The sequence below is a fragment of the Myripristis murdjan genome, chromosome 4, assembly GCF_902150065.1.
Source record: "Myripristis murdjan chromosome 4, fMyrMur1.1, whole genome shotgun sequence".
NCBI lineage: Eukaryota > Metazoa > Chordata > Actinopteri > Holocentriformes > Holocentridae > Myripristis > Myripristis murdjan.
Window position 1 is genome coordinate 36,377,901 of NC_043983.1, and position 14,202 is coordinate 36,392,102.

Here is a 14,202-nt window from a genome sequence, read left to right on the forward strand (position 1 = left end):
ACATGTGCTGCTGCCTGATTAGTTTTCTGCAGAACGTTCTTCCTGTTTCTGCCCTTTCATGATTAGTGAAGAGAACAAATCAGCATTTCGGCGTCTCAGTCAGCGAGTGGCAGCGATGCTCAGGGGCACTTCAGCAGAGCCAATCAGCTTCCACTGCTCACAAAACAAATGTCAAAGCTGGTCTGAGCACACAGAGAACAGCAGCGATAAACCCACACGACTGAACTGCATGATGTTTGTAACGTTCCACCAGAACGTCTGTAATCCCTTAATCTGAACTCAGTCGTCACCCAGGAGACCCGAGTCCTAACCTCTCGAAGCGCCACCTGCTGGTTGTGGTGAAGTAACGAAACTTTAGCTGTGTTTTTACTTACATAAACACAGAGGCTCCGCCCACTAAGAGGCCCCGCCCACTCGTCCTGTTGATGTTAGCTGCAGTTAAACGCTCCTCATTTCACTATTTTTATTCACTTTGTCTTTTTCTGCTGATAAACATCTGTGTTCTCAGTGTGTGTGTGTGTGTGTGTGAGTGTGTGTGTGAGTGTGTGTGTGTGTTATGAGGCTGCAGCAGCTCGTTATCTGACTAACGAGCTGTCCAACCTGCTGTAACTCCTAGTAACTTTTTATAAAGTTTCCCTTTTTAAACTTTTATAATGTTTTTTATTCTCACAAATAATCATGTCCAGTGTGTATGTGTGTGTGTGTGTGTGTGTGTGTGTGTGTGTGTGTGTTATATGAACTCATTTATGAATCACAGCCTGGCTCTAATCAGCCAAACAGCAGCAAAACCAGTTGATTTATAAATAAAAGCATTTTTCACCATCAGATCGACTCTAGAGGAGAATTATTTGATGTCATTGAATGACAGATGGTTTGTGTGTGACATCACATATGATGTCACACATGATGATCTAGCTTGTTTTTATTTTTTAAAGATGGTTAACTGATGAAAACATGGATGGGATTAGACCAGATTAGATTATATGTCACAGTGTGCAGATGACTGCAAAAGAGAGAGCTCGCAGGTTCAATCCCTAAACAGCAGACATGTCAGATAGGTTTCTAATTAGATCTGAGGCTGTTATTGATCTCTGAAGGAGGAAGTTTGACATGATCATCACGTCTTTTATTATCAGCTAAAAAAAACCTGCTGTCAGGTTGCAACATCTGCAGAATGCACTGTAAATATGCAGGGTCTTGTTTGTTGGTTTGTTTGCTTGTTTGTTTGTTTGATGGTGTAGTTTGAATGAGGAAACAGTTAAAGAGTGTTGGAACATGTAGTCAGTGAGTGCATTTGAGTCGAAGCTGTGATGATACATGCTTGTTAAGAATCCATAAAAACTGAACATCACAGAGTTCAGAGGAGATTTGCCAACAGCATTCAGACGGTCCTGCTCCTCATCGCTCTGAGACGTCCAGGTGGAGACGTCCAGGTGGAGACGTCCAGGTGGAGACGTCCAGGTGGAGACGTCCAGGTAATGTGTGGACGCTGCAGGATCCGGATCCCTGAGGGATGATGGGATCCTCACGTTTCTATCAGGCTGCAGAACATTTCAGCTTCTACTTGTTGAGCTTCCTGTTTCTCTTTGATGGTATGAGGCTGTTTGGAGAGATTTGAAGCTGACTCAAGGTTTGCAAAATTACTCGGAACAAGAGACTAAATGAACTAAATGAAGAATAAAGTTATTAAATGCTTACTTGGGGCACCGTGGGTAGACAACAAAGTGATCTCCTTCATGAACAGGCTTGGTGTTTACAGCAGAGAGAAACAGGGCGAAGAACCGAGCCGGCCCCTTGGCTTCATCCACTCATAAGTGATAAGTGATGTGATTTGGAGGCAGAGCAGCTCTGCTGGCTGCTGTTTGTGTGAAAGGTGGATTACATCAGTCCAGCTGCTTCGCCTGGCTCATGTTGATGAGGCACACAGGAAACCCTCCTCACCTCGATTCAACTTCACTCTCACAACAGGCTGATTCCCATTCTGCGCGGACTCCTCTTTCACCTGACAACACTTTCAACTTAAAGATCTGTAGGAGAGGGTTTTGACAGGATCACACCTTTAAAGTTTAATCAGCAGCCCAGGGAGTGTTTCATGACAGCTCACTGGGTAAAAATACCTTCCAGGTCTCAGCAGAGCTTTACTTGTAGTGTTTGGTTTGGGTTTGATCCCTCCACCTTGGCCAAGACTCTCCTTTAAATTCAGTGCAACTACCTGCTTAAATAAAAATAAAATTAAATCAATATGAAAGCTCGGGGCATTTCTCTCAACCGTCCACGGCGTATCTCTGACAGGAAGCAGCATCATCCAGAGAGCGACGGGGCGTGAGGAGAACTAATCTGCTCAGCTTCCTCTGTGGGATTAAGTTTGGTTATTCTGGGACCAGCCTTTACTTCTTAACTCAAAAACACTCAGCTTGCTTTCTGAAAAAAGATCATCACCTGAGGTTAATCATTTCGAATCTGTAAACCGCTGTAATCACTACATAGTTACCACGGCCGCACAGAGATGACAGTGAACGCAGCACAACTGTAAACTTCCCCAAAGGTTCACAAAAAGATGAACAGAGATGAGACTCATTTTACGATCCGTAGCAATCGGCAGCCTCGTGCTCTCTCCGTTTCGTTTATTAACGGCTACAAAGGTGTAGTGGACGGCAGTAATTATTCTGCACGGTACTATAGTGGTGGCGACCACCGTGAAGCGCAACACTGCCCCTAGCGCATGGGAAGCCGCACCGCAAGGAAATCTTCGCGCCACTCAGCAAGACCGGGGCATAAAGGTCGCCGGCAAGTGACGTCACCAGGAAGGAGATCCTTGCTTGCCACAGAGGGAGCACTCGACACCGCACGCCAAGGCCACACCGACGAGGAAGTCGAAGCCCCCGTCCACGAGCCAAACAGCGAGCCGGCTGTCTCTCTCCTTCTCCCGCACCGACTGATTAGAGCGGCACAGGTCAGCAAAATTAAACCACTGACTGAGACGCTGACGGTTATGGTGTAGCAGTGAGTATTGATTTTTTTTTCTCTCTTTTGTGTCACAGGTAGACCTCCAGGAAGAGAGTATTTTGGTTGTGGGTTTTTCATTTTGGTGGGTTTTTTTTGGGAAAAAAAAAAGAACTATTTTTGTTGAACAGAATATTTGGACTGATAAAACCTTTGTTTATTTTGTGGAAAAAGAACTGAACCTAATTTCTTTTTTTTTTTTTTGTGGACTGAATTATTATTTTTATATAAAAGGACTAAAAATAATTTTGAGAGAAAACTGATTGAATTTTGGTTTATATCTTTTGTGGACAAAAATCAAAAAGAAAGGACTGAAAAGACTTATAATTTCTTGTGAAAAAAAAATATACCTTGAGTTGCATTTTTGGTTGTATGTTGTAAATATATTTATTTCTCTTGTTTGAAACAAAACATGTTGGTTTCCTTGATTACACACGTACCATTGTATTCTTTTTTGGGTTGTTGAGTTTAATACTGAAACATCCTCTGTGTTGGGTTTTTTGGAGTGAAGGTTTTTTTTTTTTTTTCTGACTGACTATGACAAACGAAACAAACACTACAAGCAACTTTGTCAGGCTTGCAACCTGACTGGCACCCCGGAAACAAACAAAGAAATAAATCATACAAAAATCTTCCTCCCAATAAGAAAACCGTCACAGATCGTATGAGTCACTCACCAGAGTCAAATCACTGAGTTACTGAGTTACTCAAATAACTGAGTCAGTGACTCACTGAGTCTCTGAGCCACTAACTCACCGAGTCACCAAGTAACTGAGTCAGTGAGTCTGAGTCGGTGAGTCAGTAACTCACCGAGTCACCAGGTAACTGAGTCGGTGAGTCAGTAACTCACCGAGTCACCAGGTAACTGAGTCGGTGAGTCGGTGAGTTAGTGAGTTAGTGACTCACCTCAACAACCAGTGGTGTAGAAATGCAACCACCACAACACACACTGTTCAGCAGATGCGGAGTGCATTTATGTGCCGTGGGAGTTTGCAGTTGTTATTGTTGTGGTGTTCTTTGTATTGTCTGTCCTTTATCTATAAACTTGTCTTATTACAGAATTGTTTTTAAATACATTTTTAAATACTTCTACTTATTTGTTACAGTCTTTGATGTGTATGTGTTTTTTACGAGATCACTGGAGAAACTTTGGTGATATGAAATGGGAGGACGAGTCGACACCTGCATCAGTCCTGAGTTTCAAGCGACTCGTTCGCGACTCTGAACGTCTCTGGAGCTGAACTGAAGCTGCTTGCAGAGTCAACATGTCTGAAACCTGCCAGTTTACACCAATGAGAAGCCATGACACGGTGTATCGTTTCCTCTCTTTACTTCAGTGTCTCTATCAGCTTCCTCTGGCTAGATAGTTTGCAGTTCTGTGCTGCGTTCACAGGGCTTGGGACATCAGAGCGTCATCAGCTCAGGAACATGAACGCTAACAAGGCGGAAATGAAGAGTTTCTTTGTCTTTCCCGTGACATGCTGGATTAGAACACATGAGCAAAATGTGTATTGTTTGTTTAGCATGTATCTGTTTCCCACCTGGATATGTTTTAATGTATTTTCAGTTACCAGCAGCTGGAAGTGGGGATTGGTCATGTTTTTGACTGCATCAGATTTTATTATGAAAATAAATTACAGTGTATTTGCTTTTAAACTCAGAGCAAAATCACATCGTGGTGAGTCTCCTGTGCCAGCTGGAGCTGCTGCTGCAGGTTCTCACGTGGTTCCCACTCGGGTTAGAAATGAAGCAGAGTCTGGTTCCAGGTTGTGTTTTAAGATTATTCCTGGTGGGACAGTCGAGCAGAGCCTCTCACCGCCGCACAGCCTCTCTGATCAGTGAATCCACAGCGGCGTGTCTGTCAGCCGCCGGCAGAGACAGAACGTTTCAGAACCGTTCCATCCAGCTCAAACTGGATGTGAGGGTTCCGCGGCGCTGAAGCGGTTCTGTGTTTCGCAGCGAGAGAACATTTCGCTCCATCGGTTGCTCGGCGACGTCAACGACTTGAGATGTTCACGCAGATTAAAGCGGCAGGACCAGCTGGCAGGGGGAGGGGTTAAACATCTGAGCCAGCCAATCAGCTCTCAGGATCACTGAGCTGAGGCGAAAGGGAAAACCTGGCAACCGGCCAGCAACCAGTCAGCAACCAGAGACCAGCCAGCAACCAGAGACCAGTCAGCAACCAGAGACCAGCCAGCAACCAGTAACAAGCCAGCAACCAGAGACCAGCCAGCAACCAGAGACCAGCCAGCAACCAGAGACCAGTCAGCAACCAGAGACCAGCCAGCAACCAGCCAGCAACCAGAGACCAGCCAGCAACCAGAGACCAGTCAGCAACCAGTAACAAGCCAGCAACTGGGCAACAACCAGCAATTGGTTGCCAACAGGTTGCCAACTGGTTGCCAACTGGTTGCCAACTGGTTGCCGAGTGGTTGCTGACTGGTTGCTGACTGTTGTCTGAGCCTGACCTTGAGCCTGACCTTGAGCTGCTTGTGTGGGTGGTGAGGGGACAGGCTCCGCCCCCTCTCGTTATCGCAGTGTTTACCTTCCTGAGAGATTTTTGGGTTCTGAAACCGCTGACAGGGACCAGGTAAGTGGTTTCTGTGTGTGTGAGAGACAGAGAGCATGTGTGTATATGAGTGTGTGTGTGTGTGTGTGTGTGTGTGTGTGCAATAAAGAGGCTGCATGTCACACAGTAACTGAATCCAAACAGCAGCTAAAAATAACTGTGTGTGTTTTCAGCCCAGAGCAGCACAGACGCTTGCAGCTTTAGTGTGTGTGTGTGTGTGTGTGTGTGTGTGTGTGTGTGTGTGTGTGTGTGTGTGAGTGAGCTCTCAGATCAATATGGTGTAAAGAACAACAAATGGGAGTATGGATTTCACTGAGACTTTAAAAGCTTCATGTCAAAAATGTCTCCATGCATTTTTTTATGATTTTCCTCCAATAAGAAAACAGCGTCTGAGTCTGTCCAATCAGAATGCGTCTGAATGCAGTTACAGGGGTTACAGGGGTTACAGGGGTTACAGGAGTTACAGGGTTACAGGGGTTACAGGGTTACAGGGTTACAGGGGTTACAGGGGTTACAGGGTTACAGGGGTTACAGGGGCTACAGGGTTACAGGGTTACAGGGGTTACAGGGTTACAGGGTTACAGGGGTTACAGGGTTACAGGGGTTACAGGGTTACAGGGTTACAGGGGTTACAGGGGTTACAGGGTTACAGGGGCTACAGGGTTACAGGGGTTACAGGGGTTACAGGGTTACAGGGGTTACAGGGTTACAGGGGTTACAGGGTTACAGGGGTTACAGGGTTACAGGGGTTACAGGGGTTACAGGGTTACAGGGGTTACAGGGTTACAGGGGTTACAGGGTTACAGGGTTACAGGGGTTACAGGAGTTACAGGGGTTACAGGGTTACAGGGGTTACAGGGTTACAGGGTTACAGGGTTACAGGAGTTACAGGGGTTACAGGAGTTACAGGGGTTACATGGTTACAGGGGTTACAGGGGTTGTGGGGATTTCAGGGTTACAGGGTTACAGGGTTTACATGGTTACAGGGTTACAGGGTTACAGGGGTTACAGGGGTTACAGGGGTTACAGGGGTTGTGGGGATTTCAGGGTTACAGGGTTACAGGGTTTACATGGTTACAGGGTTACAGGAGTTACAGGGGTTACAGGGTTACAGGGTTACAGGGGTTACAGGGGTTACAGGGTTACAGGGGTTACATGGTTACAGGGTTACAGGGTTACAGGGTTACAGGGGTTGTGGGGATTTCAGGGTTACAGGGTTACAGGGTTTACATGGTTACAGGGTTACAGGGGTTACAGGGTTTACATGGTTACAGGGGTTACAGGGTTACAGGGTTTACATGGTTACAGGGTTACAGGGGTTACAGGGTTTACATGGTTACAGGGTTACAGGGGTTACAGGGTTACAGGGTTTACATGGTTACAGGGGTTACAGGGGTTGTGGGGATTTCAGGGTTACAGGGTTACAGGGTTTACATGGTTACAGGGTTACAGGGGTTACAGGGTTACAGGGTTTACATGGTTACAGGGTTACAGGGGTTATAGGGGTTACAGGGGTCACGGGGGTAGAAAGTATACTGCATTGAAACTAGTCCAAGTAGCAATATTTACTGCAAACGCCCTGCAGGGTTGTCAAGGACAGCTTCTGGGTTGTTCAAGGGCTGTGATTGGCTGGGAGGTCGTTCAGTCAATCTAACTTGACCAATAGCTTTTCATGTCCTGGGTTTCATTTTGGACTGCCTCAGGAAAGGCTGGATCCAAAACTGACAGTGACAAAGTCACTTCCAGAACCTCAGCCCTGACCCAGCTTTAGAACCCTGAGCCTTTAGAACCCTGACCCAGCTTTAGAACCCTGAGCCTTTAGAACCCTGACCCAGCTTTAGAACCCTGAGCCTTTAGAACCCTGAGCCTTTAGAACCCTGACCCAGCTTTAGAACCCTGACCCAGCTTTAGAACCCTGAGCCTTTAGAACCCTGACCCAGCTTTAGAACCCTGAGCCTTTAGAACCCTGACCCAGCTTTAGAACTTGCTAACGACAATGAAGCTGAACACAAAAAACCTAAAATACACTTTTCATAATTATTATTGTAGACAGATTCAGTTTCTCTTAAATGATTTAAAGCTTTGGACAGTTGCCACTTAACAGTTCTGTTTTTTAATGTAATAACTTAAAAAAGGTTGTGATGTCTGTGATCCTGTGAGTGTAAAGAGGAATTTAAATTCCTGATCCAGAGTCTCTTCACAAGAGATAAAGACATGAGGCCAGAATGTGACACACAACTAAAAACGCTTTTCCTGACTCGGACAAAATGCTGTGTTCTCATCATGTTGCTGAGCCAGCAGGACGAGGTTCCAGGTTCCAGTTTAGCTGCTGAAGCCACAGGATACATGGCCTGGGGACGCACGGCGAGGAGATGCACGGCGAGGAGATGCATGGCGAGGGAACGCACGGCGAGGGGACGCACGGCGAGGAGACACACGGCGAGGAGACGCACGGCGAGGAGACGCACAGAGGAAATGCATGGTGTCAGCCCAGACACGTCTCTTTAATCACCTTTACTGGACGTTAGCACAGCAAATCGCCTGATGACTCACTGCCTGTAGCTCTGAGAACGCCAAAGCCTCCAGTGGGAGGAAGAGGAGGAGGAGGAAGAGGAGGAGGAGGGGGAGGAGGAGGTGTTTAATCTCCAGCCGCCTGGCCTTTGTCCCTGCAGCAGGAAACTGGGCCAGCTGTTGTATCAGCAGCTCAGAGGCTGAGTGAGTTCTGCTGCCAACAGCAAAGCCCAGATTCACTCAGACTGCAGAGCCGCCGCCGCCGCCGCCGCCGCCACCGCCACTGCCACCGCCACCACTCGTTAACAAAACCACAGGGATTACACTTCCTGATAATCCTAATCAAATATTTTACTGAAGGGAGTTTGTGGCTGCTCTGATGCTCAGGATCCATTTTCCACAACATGGAATCTTTTGCAAATTAATTGATTAAAAATGAATGAAATATTGAAGTTGATGTGGTTTCTGGTTTGTGTTCCACTTTTAACTTTTAACTGTTTCTCTGCAGCAGGAACACAGAACACTGAACACACAACACAGGAAGTGTAGAGAGACTGCAGAGGAAGAAGATCTGGTTCATGTGCACATGACCTCTGACCTCTGTCTGACCTCTGACCATCAAGCCTCCACCACCTGTAGTGAGGGCCTGCAGGTGAGGGGGCGGGGCCTGTTCTGCGTGGTCAGATGTAGACCAGCGCAGTGGCCATGATGCTGATTGGCTGTCAGGCCGCAGCAGGATGAGCAGGTAATGAGGTTGGCAGCTTCTCCGCCTGCCGGCACAAATCTCCAGCAGACCGGGGAACAGTAGCCAATCAGAGAGCTGCTGGTGTTCCAGCTGTTGACCGGTTCAGAGAGTGGCGTGACGGCTCGGCCGCCGGGTTAGCCAGCCGGGACGCTGCACGCTGTCAGTCAGACTCATCTTCACGTCAAAGAGCAGTGGTCGCTGGACGAAAACAAACTTGAGGAAGGGGTGGGTGTGGTCTTTGGTGTGGGTGTGGCCTCATGCATGCTCTCATTTTACAATATTTAATATTTACAGAACATCAAGATTGAATCTCTGTCCAGTTCTTCATCATATTCAGAGGTTCCTCTCCTTCACGTTCCTCTGCTCTCCTCCCAGAGCGAGCAGTGGGCTTTCAGAGCTGCCACATCACTCCTCCTCCCTTTCCTCCATTCATTCCACTACGATATGAACATGAACTTTCAGAGCCTTCACACTTTCTTCACTCCAGTTTTCCATCAGCCCAATAAAGTCCTCCACATGAGTTTTCCTAAAAGCAGCAGCACTGTTGGCTTTTCAGGACTTTTTCACACTGAACCCCCCCCCCCCCCCCCCCCCCCCCCCCCCCCACCTCCTCCTCCTCCTCCTCCGCTAGGGAAAATAGTCCCCGGGGAAACATTTTGCTTTCCACAGCCGATTATCAGCTGTGTGGTTTCTGAGTGTTGAGCAGAACACTATAAGGCGGCTGCTTCAAACACAAACTCACAGTTTGACTCTGTGTGGTGAAATCTTTAGGATCTGCAGGATGTGATCAACAGTTCGTTGACATGGAAAACGTGGAGACCAGACATTAAGGATCAGCGGGATGGAGCTTGAAGTCTGTTTGTCATTCTGCAGTGAATTTCCTGGAACTTCCTCAAGGACCCTTGGAAGCTCCCTTGACCCCAACTTCACAGTGTTTCCATGGATCCTTAAAAAGTCTTAAATTCAGTTTCTTAAGTTTAAGGCCTTAAAAAGTATTTAAGTATCTTAAATATACTTTTCATAAAGTATATTAAAATACATAAAGTGTGACTCCCTTTGACACCCACTGGTGCTCTATTATTCGTTTTTGCTTTTAACTCAAATAATGAACAGTTATTTAGTTATTATTTGATGTTTTTTAAATGTGTCCTGTACGGCGACCTTGAGTGCCAAGAAAGGCGCCTTTAAATAAAATTTATTATTATTATTATTATTGATGGGAAATGACAATTGATTCACTAGGCAAATTTGAGCAGTTCGGTCGCTTCACTACAGTCAGTTTCCGACCTGCAGAACGAACAGGTGAGCTAATAACCTGGGCGAGAGAATTCAGCGAGAAATGGATGGAAACCAGAAATTTGGCTGCTTGTCTGAAACCGGAGGCCTGTATCAGGAAGCGGGATTGAACGCTCCCTGCAGACGGGATGGTCCTCTCTGCGCTCCTGGGGGTCGTCGTGGGCGTTGCCGGCGTTACTGGCATCGGGGGCGGAGCTGAAATTTTTTTCTGAAAGTTTGACCTGTGATGCTTTCAAAGACTGGAGTGAGAAAACAGGAAGTTCTGTTTCCATTCTCTGAAACAGAAAACTCACTCTATGGGCCAATCCCATTTCTTATTTTCACCCCTACCCCTACCCCTCTTTTTCGAGTGCCACTTGCCCCTTGCTACAAAGTTCCAAGGGGTAGGGGTTGAAATACTCCCCTATGAAATGGGACAACCCTTCATCCCCGGAAACGTCATCATTAGTCATCAGTGACGTTGTAAACAGACGCGACGATTTTTTTTTTTGCCGGTAAATCTCAATCTCAAAATGACGTCTTCAGCTGTGGTAATCTCTCTTGCGTGGGCTGTCGGCATCTTTTTGCCGTTGTCAATAGCGAATCGGAAGAATGTAAGGAGATGTCTCCGCTGGGCGTTGTGCCTCAGAACGCCCCTCAGCCGTTGTAAAATCCCAGTAACCCACGGCTTCAAGGGGCTTATTGTTTAACTCGACGCCTGGGAGCGCCGGTGAATCACACCTATGCGTGAACGCGCAAAACGGAGGGCTAGGGGCAGGTGGTAGGGTTAAGGGGTGAATTGGGATTGGTGTGTGTTCTGGGATGTTTAGTGACATCATCAGTGACATCATCAGCCTGTTGTGGGGTGGCGGGGCTCAGGAGGCGGAGCAGTCGTCGGGTAATCAGAGGGTTCTTGGTTTGATCCCCGAGCATGTTGAAGTGTCCTTGAGCAAGACACTGAACCCCTGGTAGGCAGCCTCTGCCATCTTTGTGTATTTGTGTGTGTGTGTGTGTGTGTGTGTGTGTGTGTGTGTGTGAGTGAGGCAAAGTGCTGCGTGTGGTCAGTAGATGAGAATAACAACAAAGATGGAGTCTGTTCACCATTTAGCGCGCAGCGGACCAATCACAGAGCCTGTTCTATGCAGAGGAGCGCCCTCTGCAGGACACTCAGGAAGCTGCGGCGTAACCACAGAAACATTTTCACACCAAAACGGAGTGGAACTCCCCGGCGAGCCAAGATGGCCGCCGTCAGGACCAAAGCCTCGCAGCTTCACCATCATCATCTTCCTCAAGTTCAAACCAACAGGAGCCATTTTCCCCTGAATCCCGGCTCTAATCCCCTCTCCCAGTGCGCACACAAACACACACACACACAATCACACACACACACACACACACACACACACACACACACACACACACACACCATATTTCAGGGCCTTTCCTCTCAGCTCAGAACCAAATGCTTTTTGAAAAATATATACTGAGCACCAGAATGAACAACCGTGTGTGTGTGTGTGTGTGTGTGTGTGTGTGTGTGTGTGCACGCGCGTGTGTGTGTTTGACTTCACCTCAGTCTCTTAGTGTGACATGGATCTGATCAGGTGGGGATCAAACATTGTATCATTAAAGACATTTAAAAAAAAAAAAAAAAAATCCATGAATTAAACAGGAAACCACGAATTAACTTTGACATGATGAAGATGATTTGACATGATGAAGATGATTATTATGATGAAGATGATTATTATGATGAAGATGACTTAACATGATGAAGACGCTCTGACATGATGAAGGTGAAAACAGGTCAGACACCAGGAGCTGCGCTTTGGCGCAAAGCTGCGCGTGTCTGTTTCAGGTAAAGATGTTTACATAATAAAAGCTGATGTTTAGATAATAAAAGCTGAAGTTTACATGATAAAAGCTGATGTTTACATGTTTCCATGTTTACATGTTTACATGTTTACATTTTTACATGAAACGGGAAAAGCTTCATCATAACAACAAGCCGACGGGCAGCCACAGGTTTGTTTGCGCCCAGAGCGCACAGCCGCGGGACTCCCGCTGTCACACACACACACACACACACACACACACACACACACACACACACGCACACACACGGGAAGAGGAGAACGTGTCGCCTACCTGAGTTTTCAGCGGCTCACCGTGTTCAATGATGCTTATAAAAGGAATTTCCAAAAAAGAAGCCATAAATTCCACTTGTAGGATTTCTTCCTGGGTCTGGGGGAAGGCGAGCACGGCGGAAACCCCCTGCACGACCACGCTCTGGCACACACACCTGAACAGGGACTCCGGGTCCCCGCTGGCCGGCTGCCGGGCCAGCAGCTCCAGGCTCAGGTTGTAAGGCAGGAAGTTGTCGTGGCCCAGGACGGACACGGCGCGGTTCAGGGCGGCCTGGACCCGGGCCGGCTGCCGGGCCGGGAGCAGCGCGCCGAGGCGCACCGTGTGCCCGATCTGCGCCAGGATGTGGCACGGCTGGGGATGGAGCAGCGACCGGCCGATGAAGAGCTGGAGGAGGGAGAAGATCTGGACTCCGAGGTAAAAGTGTGGCAGGAATCTGGAGGAGGTGAAATTCATCCTGCTGCGCTCTCAGCATTGCCCTGCCGTTTCTCTGCCGCTCCGCGCCTCCCCGGAAACACCGACCGTGTTGATGCTGCCTGCCTCTTCTCCCGACCGCCGGAGACTGGCGAGCTGGAGGAGAGAGAGAGAGAGAGAGAGAGAGAGAGAGAGAGAGAGAGAGAGAGAGGATACACCTCTCCTCCTTCTCCTCTGTGGGAGCTGTGAAGATGAACATGAAAGAAAAGGAGGAGGAGGAGGAGCAGAGAGGATGCTGGGAGTTCCTGCCTGGCTCAAAGGTTCTGTGGCAGAATGAAGAACGATCTGACTGGTGAACATAAAAATAATAGATCACTCAGTGAGCATGTCGCTCTGTTCTAAAAGGTTATTTACAGAACTATGAAGGTTTTTTCCAACCTCATCACATCCAGTGAAGCAGATTTGTGTGTTTCTGCTGTTTGTTGTTTTAATGCAACAAGTTTCCTTCATCACAAAAAATTATCGACTGAATCTGATTCGTCTCCAAACTGGGAACCTCCCACTCTGCACCGAGGTTTTCTGCAGAACCACTGACTGTTCCAGTGAGCCTGAGCCATCAGAACAAAGAGCCAAAGTGAAGAACGGCTCTGGTTCCTGAAGGTTCTCTTCCTAAATGTAGATCTATTCAGTGTAGATCAGTTCAGTGGAAACTCTGCCATCAGGCAGCAACATTTTTAAAATGTGTTTTGGCCACACAGGAGAGGGTTCTGTCCAAAATGTACAGGCAGCAGGTCACAGAGGACAAACATACAATACATCCACACAGCCAGGCTGAATACTGATGGATACTACAGGAATATCACAGGAATATCACGGGAATATCACGGGAATATCACAGGAATATCACGGGAATATCACAGGAATATCACAGGAATATCACGGGAATATCACAGGAATATCACGGGAATATCACGGGAATATCACAGGAATATGAAGGACATGGAGGTGAGCAGCACCAAGGTTTGATTTGTCATCAGCTTCCATATCACAGCCAGAGCTGGGCCAGCATGTTACATAACACCCCCAATTTACAGACGCACTCTCTCTCTCTCTCTCTCTCTCTCTCTCTCTCTCTCTCTCTCTCTCTCTCTCTCTCTCTCTCTCACTCTCTCTCTCTCAGTAGGCATATGTAAATATTCCCATAGACTAAACATCTTTGAGAAGTGTAACAGAAATTAATCGACAGTAATTAGAAAACAAAAACCTGTGCAAACGTCACTGATCACAGATTAGCTCGGCACACAAGAAACTGAATGTAAAAAAAAAAATCCCTCCTGCCTGCAGACCTTGTCTTTTCTCCAGGTGTAGATGATGGTGAAGGTGCAACAGGAGGCAGCAGCCAGGAGGCCGGCGGCTTCCTGTGACTCACTGAACATTCAGACAGGAAAGCAAAACCAGAGCTTGAAAAGATCAAATTAAATATGGAGACATTTAAATTCCAAGAAGACCTGAAAGCACAGGGACACACACTCATATGAAA

General features: G+C 47.2%; 1 protein-coding gene across 1 annotated transcript in view; it reads right to left on the reverse strand.

The window, feature by feature from the left end:
- grin3bb (glutamate receptor, ionotropic, N-methyl-D-aspartate 3Bb) overlaps nucleotides 1-12,707 on the reverse strand; it is a 67,467-nt gene extending 54,760 nt beyond the window's left edge. Inside the window, exon 1 of the mRNA XM_030050458.1 lies at nucleotides 12,252-12,707. Coding sequence (XP_029906318.1) covers nucleotides 12,252-12,704 — 453 coding nt within the window. The 5' untranslated portion in view covers nucleotides 12,705-12,707. The remainder of the gene's footprint in view (nucleotides 1-12,251) is intronic.
- Nucleotides 12,708-14,202: the final 1,495 nt, after the last annotated feature.